Source organism: Syngnathus scovelli, chromosome 15, assembly GCF_024217435.2.
Source record: "Syngnathus scovelli strain Florida chromosome 15, RoL_Ssco_1.2, whole genome shotgun sequence".
NCBI classification, from domain to species: domain Eukaryota; kingdom Metazoa; phylum Chordata; class Actinopteri; order Syngnathiformes; family Syngnathidae; genus Syngnathus; species Syngnathus scovelli.
In genome coordinates, this window is record NC_090861.1 from 8,328,681 (window position 1) to 8,352,186 (window position 23,506).

The window sequence follows — 23,506 nt, forward strand, 5'->3', positions numbered from 1 at the left end:
CCTTGGAATTTGAGGGAAAAAAAATTGAGGGGCATACACACTTGCATAATTTTTCAGTTTTTTGTCTTTCAAAGTAAATAATCATTCTCCATTTTCATTAATGGCATGTTTGGGTGTCATTTTGTCAATGTCGTTTGGACTAAATTCAAAGCAAATTTATAGAAAAAAATAATTAATTTCTTGAGCCACTACTGAAGCTCCCTCACAAACCTTTTCTGAAACATTCTGGGCTATTCCCACGAGAGAAAGATGAAGCGATGCTCTGCAAACAGGCGGATGTGTGGATGTGTGTGTGTGTGTGGGGGGGGGGAGCAGTAAAGAGAAGAGGCTGAGTTGACAAGCAGGCGGCAACAGTAATGGCTGCACTGCTTTGGAGATGTTCCCCTCATTATTCACGATTCCACTGAGGAACCACTCCTTTTTCTCGCTCTTTGTTCTGTATGTTCATGTTATAAATCTCGACATCTATGCAGGCAATTAAAGAAGACAGCAGTGACGTTAAGCAGTAGGAACTCGACAGCGTATACATATTCATTTTATACTTATATACTACTTTACGTTGCTCTTCCGTCAAATATGCAGTCAGCTATTTTATTTTAGCTTGACAAACCTAAAGACTGTGTTTTAGCTATACTTTATTCAAATTTGGCCTAAAGCGAAACATATATAAATACATATTTTCCAAACTCCTTTCTATGAATTGTGTTACGTGATGGAAGCCCCTCCCAAACTTGGTGTTGATTGTTCTGTACATAGCACATTCATGAGCCATGTGTTCCTTCTCAGAAGCTCTGGTGTCCTCTAGCCTCTCTTTTCACTAAGCTCCAGTCTAAACAAACTCTTCCAAGCATCCTGACACCATGTCACAAATCCAGCTCTTGGAACCACTTATCGTGGATCAAGCAAGTAAAATGCTTTGGATGACGCTCTGCACAAAATAAACACAATCCAGCTGTATCTGACGTGCGATTTGCTGAATGATCACATCGCATTGCAATGGTAGAAAGCAGGATGAGGTACAAGAGGCTCGCAAGCATTCCCAGTCCTTCATCGGAAATGTGAACCAAACACAGATTTCTGCTTTGGTGCTTTTGGATCAACGACATGCAATTGCCTATCATTCCTCAACCATATGGAGGGAAAATAATTTTCTCAGAGATAACGCTCACATGGCGACTTAGGACTTTGCATTCATCCAGAGAGTTGACAGGCAGGATGTTGTCAGTGACAGCTATTTGAAGTCATTAGTTAATGGAGAGGCTGGCAAGAGAGGGAACCCTGACCTCGAGGAATCCGCCTCTCTCGCCGCCGCCTCCGTACGCTCGCTCATTGCCGCCGAAAGACTCCAATCAAAGAGGAGCGAACGGGGGTCCCAGCACACGCTGTCAAACTCACAGTCTGACTGAGCCGTGCATATCCCATGATCCACTTCACAGAGCGTCTTCACTTCACTGAACATGTCCATCACGTTAATGCATTCGCCTAATTACCGACATGTTTACCTCCTGCCTTCATTTGAAAGCTACTTTCAGGGTGTTCAAATAGAAATTGCATGGAAACTGAGCTGGAAGTATATTTAAAACCAGATGATAATGAACTCCAAATGCAGTATTGTAGTTGTAAAAGGCTGATAAGCAATAATGTGACCGGCCAAACTCAATGAATAATCAAAAGAATAGAAATACAAAGGTAGGGTTTGCTCTGCGCCATATCATGTGAGTGTGACTCTCTTCTTCATGCTCTGCTCAGGTTGTAGCACATTACAAACACCTGGCCCATGTTCCTGTTTGATTTATTTGTACCTCCTCAGGGGCTCATTGAGGAGTGGGGAGCAGTTTGGTCAGCAGCCTCTCGACACAGCACCAGGTGTTAAATGTACTATTCCACAGTCATCCAGCCAACATTAACACACACATTCACAGCTAAGGGCAAATCTCCTGCTCATCAAAAATGCACATGGACATTTTTTATTGCGCCAAGTCTCAATGTGGAAATGCTAAAAAAATTCAACCTTGTGTGAGGAATTGTGCATTAAAATTTCATGAGGATGGACAATAAATAGGCAGGAATATATTTTGAGTGACTGTTCTTTTTTGTGTCACTCATGCATCCTTGCATACATTGTTTAGATCTTAAATGTGGTTTAATATTAATAATAGATTTTATATGCATATAAATAGACAATTGCAATTTTCTGAGCTATTCATTTATTGCTAGCATATGTCTAAAATGCTCAAAGATTACCATTTCGGGGAGAGCCTGTTACCAAGGTGACACGTCCATGTTACTTTTGACTTTGTGTGAAAAGCTACACATAAATAATAAACATACACAAAAACGACTTTCCCTTTCTTAACCTCCAGTGCATTCATAACAAGAAGGTTGTCTTTCCTTGCAGCTTATTACTTTACTGTGGAGTTGTGCCTTGACCTTCATCCCTGGCATGAGCCACACTTTCCTCGAGCAAATGGCAATGTCCAATTAGTTTAAGAATAGCATTTATTTCTCTCTCTTCTCGAACCGAGGAAACAGGTCTACTATCCAATAACCTTTAGCGTACAGAGGCTGTGACTTTGCTTTCACCTCAATAAAGCTCTCTGTGATTGAATCAAGTGGCCGAGGTCAATAGGACATATGTTCATTTCCCAAGGTCCTCTAGGGTCTCTAGGCAGAAAAAAATGTGCTGAGTGTCTTCTGTGACATTTATAGGCTAGGAACTGAATTATATGTCTTTTCCCTTTTTACGCATTCAATTCCAGTTTGATTCCTTCCGTGTGTTTCTGTGTACTTGCGTTGCATTCCGAGCCTGTGGTCATGCTTCAGGCACCGGCACAATTCACATCTGTCACTGGCTCTACCACCTCACCTCAATTTTCTGCAAACAAGTTTCACTTTCTATGCCTGGAAGGAAAGTCACTTCATCCTTTCGCTCATCTGCTTCTGTCTGCCTCTGTCAATGCCCTCCCGCTCTTGTTGTCTTACATCTGTCAGAGTCATAGACGGTCTTTTGTCAGCCATCAACTGTCAGAGGACTACGATTCAAAAGAGAAGATTAAATTGGACTGTGGTGACTGTGCTATGTATAAGAGCAGGGTGGTAGACCACCATTTTGAAATCAACGTTTGCGGTAAAAGTGTGCATTTATATGGTCAATAATAAAACCTACCAAGTATGGGAGTTCCATTCATGGAGAAGATTCAGTTGAAATTAGGGCCCTACGTACATATACTTGAAAAATATTTAAGCATATAAAGTGCTGTACCTAAATGGCAAATAACTGGACAAGTTGTCTATTTACAGAGTACAAAGCAGGGTCACTTCCTACTTTAATCCTGCACTGATTCACACTCCCCTCTTTAAACTTCTTAACTCAGCAGAATTTACGAAAAAGCCGTCTGTGTTGCCCGGTCCCGTTGTGACCCGTGAATCTGCGCGACCTCAACCGGATAAGACAAGGAGACATAACTCATCCAGGCAGCTTCAACAAGTCCTCCTTGTGTTCGAGCTCAGCCTTAGAAGCTGCCGGTAAATTTAGTCAACTCCACAACTAATGAACTCTCACCCTTGGGGGCTTTGCTTCTCTGAGTTGGAGTGCTGATCGAGCATTATCCTGATACCGTTTGACCCTCTCTTTCATTATAATTCAAAAGGAGAAAGTGATACTAGAGCGGTATTATTATTCTCAAACCTTGGTGAAATATTTGCCCTGGAGACAAAGCGTGATTAGAGCAGTGAGCTGACAGAGCTGAGAAAATCAGGGGGATCGACGCTATAGAATGAGATGCTTTCAAGCATGTCAAGGCTCTAACTGGTAAATCTCATCTTCGAGTCTTGCTTTAGTTGATTCTCAGTTGAGTTGAAGAAATTCAATTGGCTTTACCTTTTTCTTGTACTCTGCTGCTAAACATTTGCCTGTCAGATTCCCACTTGAGACATACTGCGGGAAAAAGCCGTTTAGCAAGCGACAGCAGACACTTGACTCTGCAAGTCGACACTGTCACCTGTTAGGAACACACGCAGAGATTGTTAAAAAGTGCAGACTAAAGCTGATGCACAGCTGCTGCGTGACTGACAGGTGTGTCGCAAAGCCACCTCGCAAGTCTTTCCATCTACAAAGTTGGCTTCAGGGCATGTCCTCCAACCAGGTAGAAGGAAAAATAAAAAAAAGCCAGCATGAACAGTTTGTGTAATATTTTACAGCTTGTGAGTGTCCATTCACCCAAGAGGTCAGGCGAGGTCAGAGGCACACTCCATCACAGTTGTGCTGTTTCATTCCAAAGTGTTTCAAGATGACAACTTACTAGCTACTTCCAGCGATGCATTGTGACTGACTGCCTGGCCCAGATAGTTGCGGGCCACGCAGACGTAGCTGCCGTCGTCAGGCTTGCTCCTCCGTCCGTGGACAATACGTAAGAAGAAGAGTGAGCCGCTCGGCAAGAGCATGCGGTGCGAGCGAGGGTTGTCCCGATCCGTCTCCACACGTTCCCCATCTTTGTACCACTCCACTGTAGGTGGCGGACGGCCTTCTGCTTTACAGTTGAGAGTGGCTGGTTCCCCTTTGGACACAATCAGGTCAGAGGGGTGCTCAACAATGCGGGGAGGGGAGTCCTCTTGGCGAAGACGAGACCCTGGAGGGAGGGATGACAAAAACTCAGTTAAGCATTAAGTGCCACGTGGGTTCCATTGTAGTCACTCTTACAATCGTGTGCTAATGAAAACGGTAACAGGGCTGAAAGGATTTGACAAGGCGTGTTATAAAGGGTTGTGCAAGTATTAACAATAATCTAGTTTGACAATATAATTACCCGACAATTTATGTCGCTCATGAGGTGTTTTTCTTTGCTTTCAGCTGATGGAGTCCACGAGGCATTCATTGTAAATGAGTAAACAATGTTGAAATATGAAATCGTCTGGCTGCCTTTCAATGTCTGCTTGAATGGAAGAAAATTATTAAGGTTGTCGGTGACTTCTTGTTTTGTTTTGTTTTTGTGAATGAAAGGACGTTACATTATGACGGGGAATTTGTAAGTCTTTCAATCTTTATGAAATAAGCAGTATAGGAAATTGATGGATGGCCGAATGAATGGATGGATGGTTTTTAGTCACCACAGCAAGCACAATCATTAAATCTGTCTGACTAGTTCACCAGAACTACGAACCATAAAATAACCTTTCATACTTCACTGTTAAGATGTCAATCCTTCAGTTCAGCTCTAAGATCACCAAGTGAGTTCCTTTGAGGCAGAACCTCCCTAATGAGGATCACCTTCAGAGACCCTGCCTGCATGTCCTTACAGCTCCTTGACTGTTCATCCAGCCATCCTTGTCGGATTGTTGGCTACTGTTGAGGTGATCGGGAGCCAGGCACTGTCCCCACCCTGCAGCGCTGTTTGCATTTTTCTATTTTCAGCAGAGTGCAAGCTGAATTTCGCGTTTAAGGATAATAAGGAGTCTAATAATTGGGCACTTAGACCTGCAGGGTGGATCCTACCAAGAATTCAGACAACCATACGTCATACCTACGGGCAAATTATATTCCCAAATTAACCTCACACCCAGCATTTTTCGAGAGCAATGACATGAGCTCTAGAGAACGGCTAAAAGCACAGGGATGTAGACTCGACACACAAAAAGCCCCGAGCAAGCAATGAACCCGAATCGATCTCGCTGTGAGCTAGTACATGGAATTGAGGTGCTCCATTAAGCCTTGATGTTTTGCTTTGTTTTTGCTCATAACAGTTTATTCCTTAATGTCAGAGGACTGGTAAACCTTGCTGGAAGGATGCATACAAATGATTATGCATTATTTAAAACTTTTGGAAATGTAATATTTTGCCATGGAGTAAAAAAAGTAGTCTTATCATGCAAAAGAGGCTCAAATGACAAACATACAAAATGAGAAATAATTTAAATCTGTTGTCTTTCAAATGGGAGACACTAAATCAAATGAGGTTCCACTGGCAATGGATCACCTGTTACATTTTCCTCCCTCACCGCTGCTCTAACAAAGGAATAAACAAGGCTACCCCTGTGGTCTCTTGTCCCTGTTTACGGCACACATGCTTCTTTCCTTGTTCTTAATTGTGCTGGGCTGCTGCCTGTGGGTTTTAGCAGCTCCCTAAGCTCTCTGGCTACACAAGACAGGCAATATCAGCCCGCCACAAGTGGGGGGCTCACAAAATCAGGCCTTATCTGTAAAGGGCCAGCAGCCAGCGGCAAAATCAGTATGCAAAAACATGCACACAGATGCACAATTGAGTACATGCATATACAAGGAAGGTCATTTGTAGCACCTGTGCCCCGACAAGTACAGTAAGTTGTTTCTTTTTAACTCAGTCATGCCTGAGGCAACAATGTTGGCTTAAAGTTCTGGGGAGAGGCAAGACAAGATGCGTAATGGGGAGAGCAGTTTGGGCTGAGTGGCAAAGAGGTGTAGAGATACTCAAAAGTCTGATAAAATATACAACTTTGCTGCATTGCTTTTTATTAGTGTAGGCTGGGTGAATATTCGTGGGGAGGAGATGAAATTAGCTGATAAAGGGTCAAGGCAGAATCTTAAAAACAACAACACACGAGCACTGAGATCATGGCAATAACATGGGAGAAATGTTAATGTAATTTTCTAGCATGTTGGTGGTCTGGGCTCGACCCACCCCAGTGAAACTTGGAGAATAACACCGCGTGTATTTATACAGTATGGAAGAAGAGTACCATGTGACCGAGCCAAAGTGAAGTTATTGCGTTGAGGTCACAAAAACTGTCAGCTCAAGATGAAGAATCCCACAAGGCCTAACGCTTCAGACGTGGTGTCTGACACGGATGCACGCAGTTCCCCAAAATAACTAAGTGTTTTACAGCTGGTGGTTTGGAGAGGACACTAAAAATGCTGGATTCTGGAGACTTAAAACCTCGCAGATCATTTGCAGCAGAGCCCCAGTTGTGGGGATGATAAATCCCAGCCTGGGGCAACGTGGGATTATTACCTGAACTCGAGTACCAACGCCACCCTGGAGGACTCCAATAAACTATGTTCAAAATGTTTTGTTGAGGACATTTTTGCCCGAGGAGAAATAATTTAATTTTCTTTTGTAGTCACAATGGGATGGACATTGGCTCCAAATCCGCATTTCCTAAGAGAAAGACAAAGATTTCCATATTCTAGCTAGTCAAGATCCTTATTTTGACAATAAAACAGGCAATTAATGATTTTTTATCATGATTTTCAGTGTCTCTTTTTCATGTCTCATCTTCTTCTTTCAGTTTGTCCACCTGTTCTCGTCAGCCGAGTTTCTTGTGTCAACCAATCGGAGCCGTCCTGTCAGATCTTGCCCAGGCATGTTTGGTTTCTCATCAGTTTTGTTTGTATATATAGCTCCTTTTATGCCATAATTCCTGTGGAGGGATTACTTTCATTCAGCCACAGTACACCCGCCATGTTGGTTGCAGCAGGAATGTAAGTTTGAACAACCAGCAAAAATTATAAATGCAGAAAGGAGCAGAGACTTCTGAATGCATATGCCGTGGTAATAATGTGGAGTTAAAAATAACATCATGCCACAGATTTAAACTCAAAATATTGTTTGAGTGACAGCTGGCACAGTGAGACTTTTAAGATTACTTGAGGGATTCAGTTAAGACAACTGACAAAGCTTAAAAACTAAAAATCCACAACCAGAGGACTTGGACTGGCTCTGCTTGGTCATGTTCAATACTGAATCCTTTCAAAAATGTGGAATAAACAAGCGATGTATATTGTATACTGAAAGATGCTGCAAGGCAGATTTTTCTTGCCCCTCGACAGAGCTAGTATTGAACAGTCATGACCTGTGTTGTGATGAACATTAATAAATGCATTTCCCTGTTGTCCAACAACGGGGAAAAAATGTAAACACACATTGTGCTAACATGAATTTGTTGCTTGACTCAAACCTTGAAGACATGCACTTCAATCATTCACTCTTCAATTTGTGAGGCAAAACAAGGGGAAGCCAATAAATTCCAGAAATTCTTTCCCAGGTTGTATAAACTGCAATTTAGTGAAACAATTAAACACTGTCATTCACAAATGTCAGGGTGGTCGGTAAGAGCCGTCTACAGACACGCTTCTTGGCAACAATTGAGCCTTCCAAAATTGCATTCATGGAAGAGCTTTTTAATCTGGGTTTATCAATATTTCGCTCTCCCTGGCATGCAGACTTTTAATAGCACAATGGCCAATACAAACGTCCCTGGAGATGAAAGGCAAGGTCATGGACATGATAACAACTCCCATTACTGTAGTGCAAAGCCAGATGTTGAGAGGAGAGTAAACCAAGTGAACATGCAAGCAGAAATAATATACAAACTGGGCATACTGCAGATGTGTAATTTTATGATGATTCAAGTCTTGCAACATTTTTTCTTTTTCACAGTGTTGTTAATACAAAAATTATTGTCGGGGAAAAGAGGAAGGAATAAAATACTTGAATTGCCATCTGTTAAATGTTCACTGAGAAGGTAACATGCAATTAGGTCCCCAGGGCAGAATCAGACAAGAACACTGCTGGTACGTGATAAAAATCTGAGCCAACTAGGTCAACGGCATACATAAAGAACAGAATCAATCCATCAAGCATATTTTGTACCTTACTTCCAATTCCTTTATGCATAAACAAGATGCAGAGGGTGCAACCTCCCGCTGTTCACCACTACCAGGAGGCCAGCAGCAAAGCTGACATGCTTCTCCTCACTCCATTAAATGTACAATGGAAAGTCCGGTTTCTGCTTTTGTCATTGGGTTTTTCTCAAGCAGAGCTAAAAGTCAGACTTCCAGTGACGGACGCAGACATTGAAGTGGCCCAGGTGTATTTTCTAAGGACATTTAACAGTGTACTTACTCTGAAATGAGAGAATCAGTTTAATGACGTGCATGATGTGATTTGTCCTCCTGGAGTGTGACTTTCATTTCCCCATTGTCACCATTTAAACAAGATTTTTTTTCTTAACAAATTCAATTAATACATATTTTCTATTACATTTAAATGGTGTCATTGTGTGACGTATGTGAACATCTGGATGACCTCAAGTCATTTTTGGACTTAATTAAGCCTCTGGTAGAAGCAACCCAGATGTGAGTAACTGTCATGATGACTCAATAGAACGAGACTTTGCTCAGTGAGTCTGAAAGATGTCAAATCCTGGCTGGATTGTTCATTTTCATCTGGACATTGTTGTCCATTTATTTGTGTTGGAATAGTGGTATCGGGTGCTTTGTATTGGTATCAATGAATATTCATATGAAACAAAATTCCTCCAACGAGATGAGATTTAACTTTGCGGCGAAAGATTTGGCCTACATGACTTCAGCCTGGTGCTTCATTTTTAGATGGCATACAGAATGTGTGGGGTGGTGTACCCTCCACAACCTCCTTATTACATGCTGGAAGAAGAAGCAATGCTGCCACAGCAATAAAGTAGTGCAGCAGAAACTGATGTCAAGAGTTCAGCAAGGATGAGAAATGGCTGCTGGAAGTCCATCATATGCTGACCTTTCTTCCACAACAAACCTGCTTGTGTCAATCAGTTCCTCTGAGCAAATACTGTTCAAAATGTGGACGTACAAATTGCTTTTCACCCCCCCCCCCCCCCCCCCACACACACACACACACACACACCTCACTCGTATGATGGGATTGAAAAGATCCTTTTTCTCTCTCTCTTTTTACAGAAAAGACCACAGCCATTTCAAACCATTACTATTAGAACTCTCAACTTTCAAAAAGGTCTGCAAGAGGGTGATAAAATTATATGGTCAGACAGTAATCTGAGAATATATTATGCTTGTGTGCTTAAATGTGTTTTATTTGGCTGGCTTGATTGGGGCCAGAAGGGGAAATAGTGATTCTGACGAATGCAAGTTGGTAGTTGCTGACCAAATGGGAAAGAAAAACAAAAAATAAAGACATGTGAGTCTTAAAATAATATGGAGTTGATCAGCCAACAGATTGCACTTGCCTATGGTACATTTGATTTTTTGGAAGTGCAGCATTCAAAGTCCAGTCACTAAAATGAGTCACGATTGTTGGATGGCCTTCTGCCAGCGGTTATCACCTTGATGCAGCCATGTGATAAGCGCCCCAAGCACAATGATTATCTAAACTTGCCGTGATTGGCAACATTTCCCAGATGGACCCGGAGGGACTCTCAAGTAAGGGGTCGTAAACTTGCATCCAATTTAAAAATTGTTGGCAACAGTTGATGTTGATGATTTCATTCATTGATATCTCAAATGTAACAAAATAATTGAGTTAATTAGAAGCTGTAGGCAGATTTCATTTTAATTGGCCAGCCAAATGAAGAGATGATTGGAAGGAGCTTTAAACAAATGAAAACAGAAATGACTGCTGGTAGTTTGGATGATTGGAGGTGAAGCTTTCCATAGTCAGATAAACTACGGGGACAAAAAGTCGAGTAGATTAATGGACTGCCTCCAGTTTTCTTTTTAATCTTTTGGTTCTTATTTTAAAAATCTCCACGTGGTGTAATTGCAATAATTCCAGCCACATATGTCTGTCAAAGACAACACAGCTCATCCAGACACTGATGCAATCCCCCTTCACTTCTTTTCCAATTTACCCACCTCATTAACCTGAAGCAGTTTATTTCAATCATGTGAAATTTTAATTGCTTGTCTTTCCACTCAACTTAGTTGACTGAAGGCTCTTGGCTCTAAACCATAATTCAGCTTTCTGTTCTTTTGATTGAAATTTCTATAAATGAGTCAATGTCAAGAGCACGCGCTGACGGCTTTGAAACTTTTTTACCTCAGAAAATACTTGGCTCTTCAATGCCCTAAATCAAAATAAAGCATGAGCCCTTGATAATGCATTATTGCCTACTGTGCTGTATTTACATTAATACCCTGCTTTCAAATCTACTAATAATACACAATCATCAATTCATACGCTTTAGTCTTGCCAGTGGATTGATAAATGAATTCAAAGCTATACCATCTAACAATGGCTCTAATTAAATGCATTATGGTTATTCTCTCTGTGAGAGAAGCTCTGGTGGGAAAAATACTTTTTATCCCGCAATCTTGCCACATAGTGCTTTGAACATTGTCAGTAATGACAGACGAATTGAAGAGGAAAGATGAGAAGGATGGAAGGGATGGCAGAGAGATGAGCTGCACGACTCATGTGCTCCCTTTCTAATAGTAATCCATTAGGGTTTTCATTTTTTATTTTTTATTTTTTGCAATTAATTTGTGCCGACTTAAATGATTTGTGAGTCTGCATCCACCTCTGATGTGCGAATGTGTCCTCTCCGGTTGCATTTTGCTGTGAAAGTGAAAATAGCGTGGAAGATCTTCCACAAAGCATATTGATGGTATTGATTATAGAACGTTCCACTGGAGAAGAGATGGCTCACACAGATGTAACCTCAAGACGCATCTCTGAGGTCATACTATTTCCATGACCTTTAAAGCTGTCTTTTCAAAATATTAATTCGCTTGACGTCTGTTAAAAGCCACATCCTAGAGAAGCAGCGAGAGCATTCTGAGAGCACCTCAATCATCGCCAGATTCTCTTCAATCATACATGTACAACTTGCAGGGTCACAGGGGTAAAACATTTTGTTCCCATTTGAGGAATAACCACACATTAGAAGTCACTTGAACTACTTCAAAACACATGGCTATGAAAGCCTTGAATTATCCACACAAGTCGTAAATATGGAAATATTTAAAAGTATTCAGAAGTGTCTTTGGGAATTAAAAAAATCAAAAATCTTAGATGTTGTTTGCAGACTAAAAATAATCAAATTTGTCTAATTTTAATGTGATGACAAGTAATTATTTTTTATGGATGTGTATTTTGAAATACTTACATGCATAGATCAGAAATTTGACCAAAATGCTTTTCCTCTTCTTCCACAGACAAATGATGGACGCAAACGGAATACTACAGGTGTGGGAGGTTCCCTTAGGCTAGGAACCGACAACTCTCAGCATGGCAGGCAGTAATCGATCCCATTCAAAATTGGGAGTTATGTGTGCGTGTCAGAGTGGATGTGCATGCCTTTGTGCAAGTGTGATGACCTGTGAACTTGAACACCCGCCCCCTTACTCTCACAAGGGTTGGCAATCGTGCTTAGACTCCACAAAGCGTTGCAGGAAACCATCACAGATTTCCATAAGAGTCAAAAACCCTTGGATAGCAAGCTGAGCTAACATCATTCCAAATGCATGAATGCACATTCATTCTCAACCAAATACACTTGGGTTCGACAAAATTTCATACATTATCGTTTGTATAGTAACGTGCAAATTTGATGACGATTCCATCCGATACACCAAAATGAGTCCTCGGTTACAAAGATATCCCATATCATCCACAGAGGGAGAAAAAAAAAGGCCTCATTAGCGGAAAGCCTCAGCTCATCACTGTCAACTCAGGAAAGACCCCCGGGAGTCTTGTTACCTTGGGAGAGGCTACAAGAAGCTAGTTCCCTCCAATCAGGCAATCATTACTCGAGGTCCAGCCTTCTGTAACAAGTGCCATGTCAATATGTTGGTCAACCTCTAGCAGCCAAGAGTGTCACTTGCCAAAACTGGAGGAGTAATAAGCCATGTCAACCCAAAACCGGTTTACTACCAATTCCAGTCAGCCCGATGTCTCCAGCAGTTTGTACTCATCCAATTCCATTGACATTATGAAAAAAAAAAAAACACGCTGGCAAAATGGCAAGCGGAACGTAGTTCATTGTAATGCAGTAAAAGCTATTATTTATATTATTCATTATATTCATGTCAAAACAAAAAGTCAGTTGCCAAACTACTCTGACCAGAGCGTTTCCCCCCCCAAAAAAATATTGGATAATTGTAATGAAATAAAGGTAGCTTGTAACCACTCATCTATGTCCAAGCTTTGTGGAGATTGAGATTTTTTTCCAAGTATTGAAGCGATCAAAACATAACCTCTGGCAGAAAATCATTCCTAATGGTACTGTAATGATAACTTTCCTTCCTCTGCTCTGATTCTTCCACTTATTTTTATTTGGCCTAATAGCAGCTTCATCTCAGCAATCAAACTCAATTGAAGAGCAAAATGTGTTGTACAGGCGTGTTGAGAGCTATTTCTGAGTCCCAACCACATCCTGATTCCAAAACATGACATTTTCTGTAATACGTAAAAAGAGCAAAGGTGAGAAAATGCTGCCATGTTTTAAAAACATTTGTTTGGGCCTTTTTTTTTGCTCAACGACAGCATCTCAATTTTGGAGTAATCGTAACGTCTACTGGTAAAAAGCTGTTAACAGGGAAAGCACAGAATGGCACATTAATTTCCACCTTGTTTCAAAAGCTATGTTTACAGACCATCCAAACAAAGCAGGTGAAATGGCACGGGTAGTCACAGCATCACTCTGGGGATGTATAATTAAAATGTGCGGGACAAACGCACATGGGCACAAGTGCATGTTTTTTTTTTTTTTTAATGATGGCCATTTAGACTGTTATGTATCATCTGGCATCCATTACTGGTGGCAGCTTTATAAAGCCAGAGATTAAACTCCCAAAGTAATTCCAGGTGGCCTGTCACGGCACAACAGAAATACTTAACCTCACACTTTAAGAGCTCAGTGTTATAATATTACAAACAACTTTCAATATGATGCAAAAATACAATGCATACTGGCAGCTCTAAGAATTGACTGCTGTTTCCTAATAACGGTGATCTGTGTTACAAATGAATTTTTCCGAGTTGATCAGTGAGTGTTTGTAACACTCGAAATACTTTATTCTAAAGAAGAATCTCACAAGAAGCCAAAATGTTAGTTTATTCATTGCTCAATATTATTGAGTCGTTCCTGTAGGGCATGACTTTCATGTCAGGCATCTTCAGCTGAATAAATCAATAGAATTACCAGCTTGTTGCCGACGGTTTTGTTAATTTTGAAGTAAGCGCATCTTCGAACAGGGCTAAAAAACAGATCTGAGGTCTGTTTCAAGAATAACTGGCAGAACATAAAAGAAGAATGACTTATGGAGAGAACTGCTGGAGCTCTCATAGTAAAGGTCTGTGGTCGGTGCGGTGAGACCAAAATTTGTCAGTTTGGAATTGTAAAGACAACAAAGCGGAAACCTGTTGTCGTGAGGTTTATTTTTGAGCTCTTGATGTGGAGAAGGTCCGCATTTTGTCTCTGGCTACATTGGAGTCACAACAAACATGGTCAGAAGAGCTCAACCCCACAATAGAGGCGCTGTTGTCGCCTTTTATTGCGCAATGGTATGCAAATCAAACCATTCCGAATCAACCTACAGTCATTGTGAAGTTGATAAATCCCCACAGTTCTACAATAGCTGCACTAAATAAACCCATCAGTCAATGTCTGACATTTACGGTGAATGAATGAATGAATGCTATTGACAGCTGTCTTTGTCTGTGCGGACAAACTGAGGCAGGTGCAAACAAAACATTTGGGGGGTTTTTTCCCCCTCTCTCTACTTTTTGGTTGACCATGAACTTTATTTTTACCACATTTTGGAATAAAAAATGATCTGAACATTAATTTGATGTGTCTCGGACACCGTGTTACATGACTCTTATTTACTATATACGTATGCTTTAATGCCAAAGCAGTATATAAGTAGAAGTAAGTCCTTTCATATTACAACTAACTCGCCAGCTTTGCATCTGCATCACCAGCTTTGCACTTGCATCCCTAACAATGTGACTTTTTACAGTCTACTACATGCCACACAAAGGTGACACACCCATTCTGTATGTCTCCCGATAAAGCACAACACAATCTCAAATAATGAGCAGGTAACCTTGTTGTTATTGTTAAGCGTCCTTTAGGGTAGGAAGCCCCTTGAAGATTTTCTTTCTTGTAATGAGCCCATCTGCAGAACGAGTGACAGTGCACAAGGGCCTCATTTTCCATCCAGTTAAAATACCAAACATGTACTGGTTTGACTGGTGGGACTGTTCCAGTGCAGTCTTCCTCATTAACCGACAGCTCCTGTGCCGCATACGCCCACTGAGGGCTGAAGATGGTAGGCAGGCACACACATGCCAACGCTCTTATGCATAAAAACTACTTTTGCAGAAATCCTCTCCCCCATTTTGACACCTATTATGGCAATTAACTTCCCTGGGCGAGATAAGAGCTGAATAAAAGAGGCTTACAAGAGATACCTATATGTACAGTAAATGGATACTAGGGAACACTTGAGGGCACACTTAGTGATGGAAAAAAAGTAAAAAATAAAATAAATGAAAAAACATAGGTATATAGTACAACTTGCATCCACACTGGTACCTTCCACCTTCTTATCCGAACAAACTTGGAAATGGTCAAACAGTTACATTTTCAATCTGCCATCTGCATCTCATCATAGCCCCTTTCACGTTGCCTTAGAACAAATTAACAACATACCTGAACAAAGGTGCAGAAATGCCAAAAGCCAATAAATCCCCTTGGAACGGGCAGGCATCATTCAAAGAAGCAGCAGTCGGAGTATTCCAGACTTTGAATGCGTTGTGCTTACACTTAGTTCATCTAAATCCGAACTTGTGAGCCCGAGTTGCTGTCAGGCTTGGTCGAATTAAAGAGTCTCAGAACCACTCCTCGCGGAGAGATGCCCGCTTAAAGTTCAGATGAGTTCTCGATGAAGTATCCCACTCGAGACAAAATAGGGGGCTTTCTCCACGCGGCTCCTCGCTTCGGACCGGCGACGGCAACTTCACCGCATCCATCGCCTGAGTCCAATCGTCATTTCGCGCAAGTAGGAAATGACCTAATAGAAATATTGTGGCGAGCACTTTTTAGCGAGGTTTCAATGTGGAGCCCGTGCACGCCAGACTGCTGCAAAAGTGGAAGCGGCGTTGGTTGGGTGAGACCGTTGTGTGTCTGCGTCAGTGCGCACACGAGAAGTGGGCTCGGATTTTACCGCTGCTGCTCAGGAGATTCCACCCTTGACGACCCACGATTCCTTGTTTGTAGCACTTAAAAAATGCCAATAATTCATAAATATTTGGTAAGAAGTGCTCACTGCTGTGGATATTAAACGATTTCATTCAAGTGTGAGGATGGGGGTTGACTTTTTTTATCATTTTTATTCATGCTTGAAATGACAATTATTTGCACAATATATCCATGTTGCTCAAATGTGAACCTTTTAATCAAATAAACTAATAATTTATTACCAGTGGTCTCTTAATCCCCCCCCCCAGCCAGCCAGCAGCAGCATTGTTTTTTTTTTTTTTTTTAAGATGACCAAAAATCGATTCACTTCTCACCCCCTGACCTCTCAGCGTGCCATTGGGGAAATTAGATATGAGTGGAATTGCATTACAGTTGTGATGCTGCTGAACATTTCACGCCACGAGATGACACATGTTGACGAAACCGTCACACGCTGAATCCGAACAGTGCATATTCAAATGAGGAAAGTTATTTTCCCCTGTAACTAGAGCAAATACCAAGCAAGCGCTCAGAATATTATTGTCAAAATGTAAGCACGCCCCCTAGAGGATAAAGAGACTCAGTGCGGAAACCATCATGTGCCTATGTCGCCTCAACAACAGGTGCCGCAACAAAAGAAGGTCACGTGAATTCTGACAAATATTTAGAGCATTGCTCACATTTCAAAGCAGTGGAATATTTTCCAGGAACAGATGGTGAAAATATTGTGTCACAAAGACATGCCTGTCTTCATGACAACACAAAGCATGCAATGGCAAAGCCAGAGACTGAGAACTGTTTTTCACTTCAAAATAAATATCAAGATGACAAATATTTCATACGTTTTCACCCTATAATGGAATGTGCATTGTTGCATGTGCATTTAACTCATAAATGCAGATGGTTATGATTAATCGAAGGGAGTCTGCCTTCCCCATTTCATATCTCTGTCAGTTCATTGGCTTTTTCAGTTTGCTTCACTCATTTATATCTTTGCCTGTCTGTCACTGCACATCAATGCGGTTACTCTGCATCATACAAAGCCCTGTATGAATGAGAAACAACCTTCACGTTCTTCACCCAAATCACAGCAGTGGAATCTGATGCAATAGCTAGCTGCATCTCCTCTTCTCTCTGTCTCTCGAAATGAGCAGCGTGGTAGCCAGTCTCATTCCACTCTTTAAAGAATGAAGAGCCTTTCAAGTCCTTATAGTCTCGCTGTCGTGTTTTTTTTTTTTTCTTCTGGCTGGAGCATAAAGACTCACATTTTTTGAGGGGAAAAAAATGTTTTTCATCTTGAAAGGAGAAAAAGGGAGATCAAAACTATTTCATAAACCATGAAAAATAGCCAGTACAAGCTTCAATTTAGATGCAGTGTTTTAAATACTTGCATGTCTGGTAATGGTGCTATAGTATGTCACTTTTTTCATATTACAAATTAATTTGGAGAAGTACAGTAACAGCACATCTGTCTCTCGAATGAACAGTATCGGGTTTGAATTCCATGATTTCCTGGGCTTTGTCCAAGTAGGGTTAGGGTGAAGTCAATGCCACATTATTAGTTGTGTGCCTACCATCTCACTGTTTTCTCGCAAAATAATTCACTTACCCTCCAATAATGTCTCAGACCACGTTTTTGTTCTTTGAGTTTGAAATTCTTGTTACATCTATTTTGAAGGGTTCCAATAATCCGGAGAATAATATTAAAAGTGGGCATATTTTTGTGGGGCGTACCATTGTTGTGCAAATGCTTGTCTCGCGGCACAATGGGGGGGCTTTGTTGGCCTTAGACAAAACACTGGATGTGTCCAGCTGCTTAACTGTTATTAAGTTCGACATTGTCTGTCAGCACATAAAAACAAATTCCCATTCCTGGAAATTGGGGTCGCCATTATAGTTTACAGTAGTCTAAAATTATACTCCCATTACTCTAACCTGGAGCTACACTCTGCTTGGGCGTATTTCTGACATTTAATAGAACATTGGTTAATGCTTTAAAACCAGTCATTATGTAAATGATGCAGATGGACCCAAATGTTGTCAATGTTAAAGAGCTTGTACTGGACAGTACCTTTGTATCCATAGCTGCTGTCGTGGTCTGCTGCAGGTTGCATTTCAGGTTTTGGGGTGATTACGTCACGGTTTCGTCTGTATTTATCTGTTTGGAAATGAATCACATTGTCACTGTGTTTCATTTTTACATACTTGTCCCTTAAAAAAAAATAATGCATAAATAAAAATCAGCAAACGTGAAGCGAGCAGCAGTTTTTGGATGTAAAAGTGACAGCAACAGTCTACTGTAGCTGGGGCTTGTTTCTTTTCAACCGCTCGAGGGCAGTATAACTGCATCGACAAACAGCTGATCTGTTTCGAAGGATGGCGTTCCTCTTCCTCATCTTAGAAACTATTTGATGCACCTCTTGTATTGGATCTAAACTGAATGCGCATACGTGTAGCTGATGCTGAGCTGAAGATATTTCAAAATTGCTTTCATTATATAACGTGAAAAGAGCTAGACATTATTTCAACTATAATTAAAGGTTTAACACATCCTAGGTCTAATGAGTAATTTGATGAGACACGAGCACATGTGCTTGCTCATCGGAACAATTTCTTACCTGACAAAATGTCCACAGCACTGCCGCACCCCACTCGCTCGACACCAAGCATGCTGATGAGAATGAATGTGGTGGCAAGTGCCAGCATGATTCCTGGCTCTGCCTTTAATTGGGACTTAATGCACCTGGAACCAAACACATTTGAATAATTAGCGAGAAATATGTGGTAGCATTTGCAAACAATCTCTACAATTTTTAAGAACCATTTGAGTGATTACAATGTCACGACGCAGATGCTTCACACCACCAATCCTGCTGCTATGCATCATGCAAAGCCATGCTCTTTGAGGAAGAGGGATGGGCTTCCTTCTAAATCCCGCACAGCATGTAGTCAAACTGTGATGCTTTCTTCTTGAGTCTGAGCACGTCCTTACGAAGTGAGAAAATGAAGATTACTGCAGTTTCAGGGTTAACTCCAGTATCTTTGCTTGACCCTACAAGTATGCCGTAAATCAAACAGTCTGCACATTTGAACGAAAATAAGAGCTGCTTTTATCAAGGTATTATTACACCATTGTGCTTTCATACAGCTCTGACCAGGTGTCCCTAATGTTGTGGTTGGTGAATTTTCACTCCCAATCCAAGATCAAGCTAAATCTGCATCCTTCCCATTTCCACCCGGTCCTTTACAAAGAAACATAACAGCAGAAATAATAAGTCGGTTCTTCTGATCAGCCATCTGTGCTACAAAAAGCCTTGCAACTCTTCCCGTCTGTCCAATGGACAGCCAGATTCCCGGGATGTCTTGGCGCCCAACGCCCACCATCATCATGTGCCACTTTAATTGTTCTGCAAAATGAACGTCCACAGCCAGAACTACAAATATGCCAAAACACTTGAGCAAAAAAGTGTCCACCCATTGACAAGGAGGGACCATAATTGTTTTGGAGGTGTAAGCAATGCCACAATGTAGCTGTAAGCAGTTTGTATCCATACAAATGTGTTGCATAGCTCAAACACAAGTGTCGCTATAGTCTGGGTCTGGTTAATGAAATTGTGTGGAGTCTTGTCAACGAATGTAGCGGTGTGGCATATCAGCATGCTCGACACGTCAATGAAAGAATCTCATAAAGATGCTTTGAGGCAGAAAGAATAATATCCAGCAGCTATACCATATTCAGTATCAATGATATTAATATTCAGGACTACTGTCTCGAAAAAAATCTGCATGTAATATTTGAGCGAGGGATATTGCATTTTGCAGACTAGTGAAAATTAAATGTGATAGCAACATTATTGCATTATTTTGTTAAATAAAATGCATCATATGAGAAATACAGACAGAAGAATGTCAGAATTGTTGTAAATACCAGTAGAATTTCTGATATACCTCTCACATGACTCTTATTATTCCGTGCAGGTGTACCTAATACAGTGTCCAATAAGAATGGAGCGTTCACACTTCAAAGGCTTCCTGCTGAAATATATAACAATATCTGTTAGACTCATCTTCTCGCGCATTGGACCGAGGGGCGAGCCTTCCGATCAAAGGTGACGGGAGAGCTGATTTCCTTCCTCCCTCCGACTGCTGGGGAATAATCACAGCTCACCATCTAACATATTGTCAATAAGAAAGAGCAGAAGCTCCTCTTGTAACACTGCAGACAGATCACAATACTCCAGCAAGCAGCAGAGCGTGACCAGAATCAGCTTCAGGTGCACCCCAACCCCCTCGCCGAGCGCGCAACAGCCGATAGATAGGCCATCTTCACTTGCCTCCAACTTCCTTTTGTGCGGGCGCTGATAATATTCCCCATAGAAAAAAAATGATACAGGTTGTACATAGAAACATGAGTGGCATTTGTAGGATGACATTATTCATCCCACATTGCATGTCTGTACGTTGTGAAACCAAATACGTATGTAGTTTTATAAATGCCAGTGGATAAGTCTACACACCCCTGTTCAAATGCCAGGTATTTGTGATGTAAAAATAAGAGACCCAGATTCTGTAAATTATTTCAAAACTTTCCCTTCCTTTAATCTGAATGATGAACTGTACAACTTGTTTCAGCTTAATGTCCAGCTCTATGGCCGTCAACCTTTTACTTGGCATGTTTTATGAGATCCTCATCTTGGATGATGGAAACCTTCATGGTTGTCTGAACAACCGTTAATTTTTTTTATTTAACCAGTCCGACTGAATGGGCTGTGAGGTGTGACGTCTGAAAGCATCACCAGAGTACAGAAAGGCAGCAGGGGGCAGAACCAGGAAGTATGATTCACTGATAATTGAAGCTGGAAGAGGAGCTGCTGTGAGAAGGCAAAGCCTTGTTCTATTGAGACAAATAGAAATGTGTGATGTGAGCAAAAATTCACTACGCCAACTGTCAATCAAAAACTGCAAAACAACAAACGGGTGGCATTTTGTCCAGGAATGGAGGGTGACAGATACGTACATGTTTTCATCACTGTCACGACACGTATTGGGAGTTATCAGAACAAGACAAATGGTGTTCTAAGTATGATAGGCTTCATCTGGGGCTTTGTCAGAGCTCAGTAACAAGTCATAGTCAGCTCAGCAGCCATTGTGGAGGAGGGAAATCTAGCCTGAGGGGTAAGAGATGATCCGATGAACCAGCCACAAGGGGCACTGACCTCTGGTCCCAGAAGATGAATGACCCAATATGTCCACAGCAGATCCCAGTATAAATACAGCCTATATGTGGTGAGATGAATCTGGAGATTTTGCTGGAAATAGGAATGTGAGTGATTCGTGATCACGAGCAATCTGCCTTTAAGCACAGAGTATTTTGCATTTTGAAATGGATCGATGGATGGGTGGAAACATTTGTGGATTTATGAGTCAACAGTTGCGTTGCCAGTATTGCGTGGGAGCGTGGATGGGGGGGGGGGGGGGGGGGGGTAGCAGGATGTGTTCCGATGAGTCTGGATTAGTTTGAATGCAATTCCAACACTTCCAAAAACCTAATCCCTTTTGGGTTTTCAAGACCACATCAGAAGTCGAAAAAAGAAACCGAATGAGTTAGAATATTCAAAGTTTCAAAACAAAATGGCCTCATTTCTTTAAACATTAACCTTAAACATGAACACATGCTGTGAAACATTTTTTAACCCTGTGAAAGTAAACCAAACTTTGATTTCCTGAACAAAAATACTGATAAATACTCCAGGCATAGTTAAACATGATATCAGATATTATTTTGGAAAAATTGAGTTTTGTGGAAATGCTTTGTCACTTTGTGCACAAAACAACCAGAATGAATCTGAATTAATAGGCAAGAAAAAAATTAAAACACAAATAATAATAAAGAGGCAACTCTAAAAAGAAAGACTCGCAACTTCACAACTTACCCTCCCAGGTGATTCCTCCAATATTACAGCTCCATTCATCAGTATAACCAAATCTGCCAGTGTGCTTCTTTCAGGCATTCAAGCATTTAAGCACGAGTGTTGAAGGAGAAAAAGCAAGAAGACCTGCAAGAAGATGAGCACAAAAATCAAAAGGAGTTGGCCATACTAAATGAAAATCCTTCCTAATCCATCTGTGATCCAAGAAGCGCTATCGGATGGGGTGCATACAAATTGCAAAGCTACCTCTGCAGCAACGTAGGTCCACTTTTTCCTCAGGGTCCTAAGGCTGCACATTTACAGAGCAGATTCTGTGGCACTAGAAACATGTTAGCTTCTGTTGTGGCTTGAACATTTTAAATTCAATCTAATGAAAAAAAAAATACAATAAGCCCGCTGGCATTTCTCACAATGTTGTTTTCTCATTTGCGTTTAATCATGGGTTTAACAATCACAGTTTTGCATATTGGTGTTTATCCACAGATAAAGATGGTGTATGGGTTTTTTTTCCTGGTTTCCTGCAGCCACTGTTTTAATATGGATAGCCACCGCTGCACAGACTGCAGAAATGTATCCCACTGTGTTCTGCAACAAAGCAATCTTGCCACTGTCTTTTTCACCAAATTAAACTGAATTCATTTATTTCCTTACCACTTTGTTTCCAATTGCACTGACAAAAACATACTCAGGTTATACGCTGCAGAGCGATCATAGATAAAAGTCAGACCGTTTACACATTTCTTCGGCTACATGTGTGTTTGACCACAGAATTATATTTTTCTAAGTTCTCTTTTTCATGTTGGGTTTTTGCTCTCTTCCCCGATATACTAAATTGATTGAATCACTTTATAATTGACTGGGGTATTTTCTTATCATCTAGATTTTATTGAGGAAAACGTGGCCACGATGAATGATAAATGCATCCTCTGCTGTGTAATGATGTGTGCAACAAAAGAGAAGAATTGATCTGAAAATGCACTTCGATCTAACCTCACACGCACGCGCACGTACACACAATTGATGGGCTGAAATGCGGAGAATGCTGTCTTTTTCATGTTGTCACATTCTCAGAAGCCATTGAGCAATTAAAACCCAGTCTGGCCGACTTTTAAAGATGATTCAAGTAAACTGTTTTTTTTGTGTGTTTTTTTTTTAATAGCAGGTTGAGATGCATTCAAGAGAGCTAAACAGATTTCCCATAAAGTACCACAGAAAATAACTACATTTAACAAATACCGACCTAGATGCTAAATTGTTTCATTATTCTTCAGTTTGACTAGTATTTGTATGAACACCTTTTGCCTTAAATTATTTCATCTCACTCAGCAGTCCAGTTTTGAATTAACCTGAAGTCAATAGCATGGCCATCTATCATTCTTGCTGGAGTGGGCTCGAGAGTGTGCTATTGGACAGATAATCATCTCCTGAGGAAAGAGGCTTTTCTTTTGCAAGATTCTCGTTTAACTGGTCTGAACTGTGTGATGATTTTTGTTTGATCACAGGGTGAAAAATGAGCAAGTCGTGGCAGTTTAACATAGTTTGGCTACCCACAAATACTCTCATTTATTCAGGCCAGGCCTGGATTCTCTCACCCCATTAATGCATAATGTACAGAAAGTCATGAC

General features: G+C 41.0%; 1 protein-coding gene across 3 annotated transcripts in view; it reads right to left on the reverse strand.

The window, feature by feature from the left end:
- Positions 1–22,114, reverse strand: part of LOC125981908 (roundabout homolog 1) — a 50,220-nt gene extending 28,106 nt beyond the window's left edge. The window contains exons 1-4 of one of the 3 annotated variants that reach the window (XM_049741973.1): positions 21,885–22,114; positions 18,570–18,694; positions 18,023–18,109; positions 4,302–4,628 (exon numbers count right to left, since the gene is read on the reverse strand). In XM_049741973.1, coding sequence (XP_049597930.1) covers positions 4,302–4,628; positions 18,023–18,109; positions 18,570–18,657 — 502 coding nt within the window. In that variant the 5' untranslated portion in view covers positions 18,658–18,694; positions 21,885–22,114. Of the gene's footprint in view, positions 1–4,301; positions 4,629–15,423; positions 17,220–18,022; positions 18,110–18,569; positions 18,695–21,884 lie in introns of those variants that run through there. The other 2 variants (XM_049741972.1, XM_049741974.2) reach the window with 2 other exon arrangements.
- Between the last annotated feature and the right edge of the window lie 1,392 nt (positions 22,115–23,506).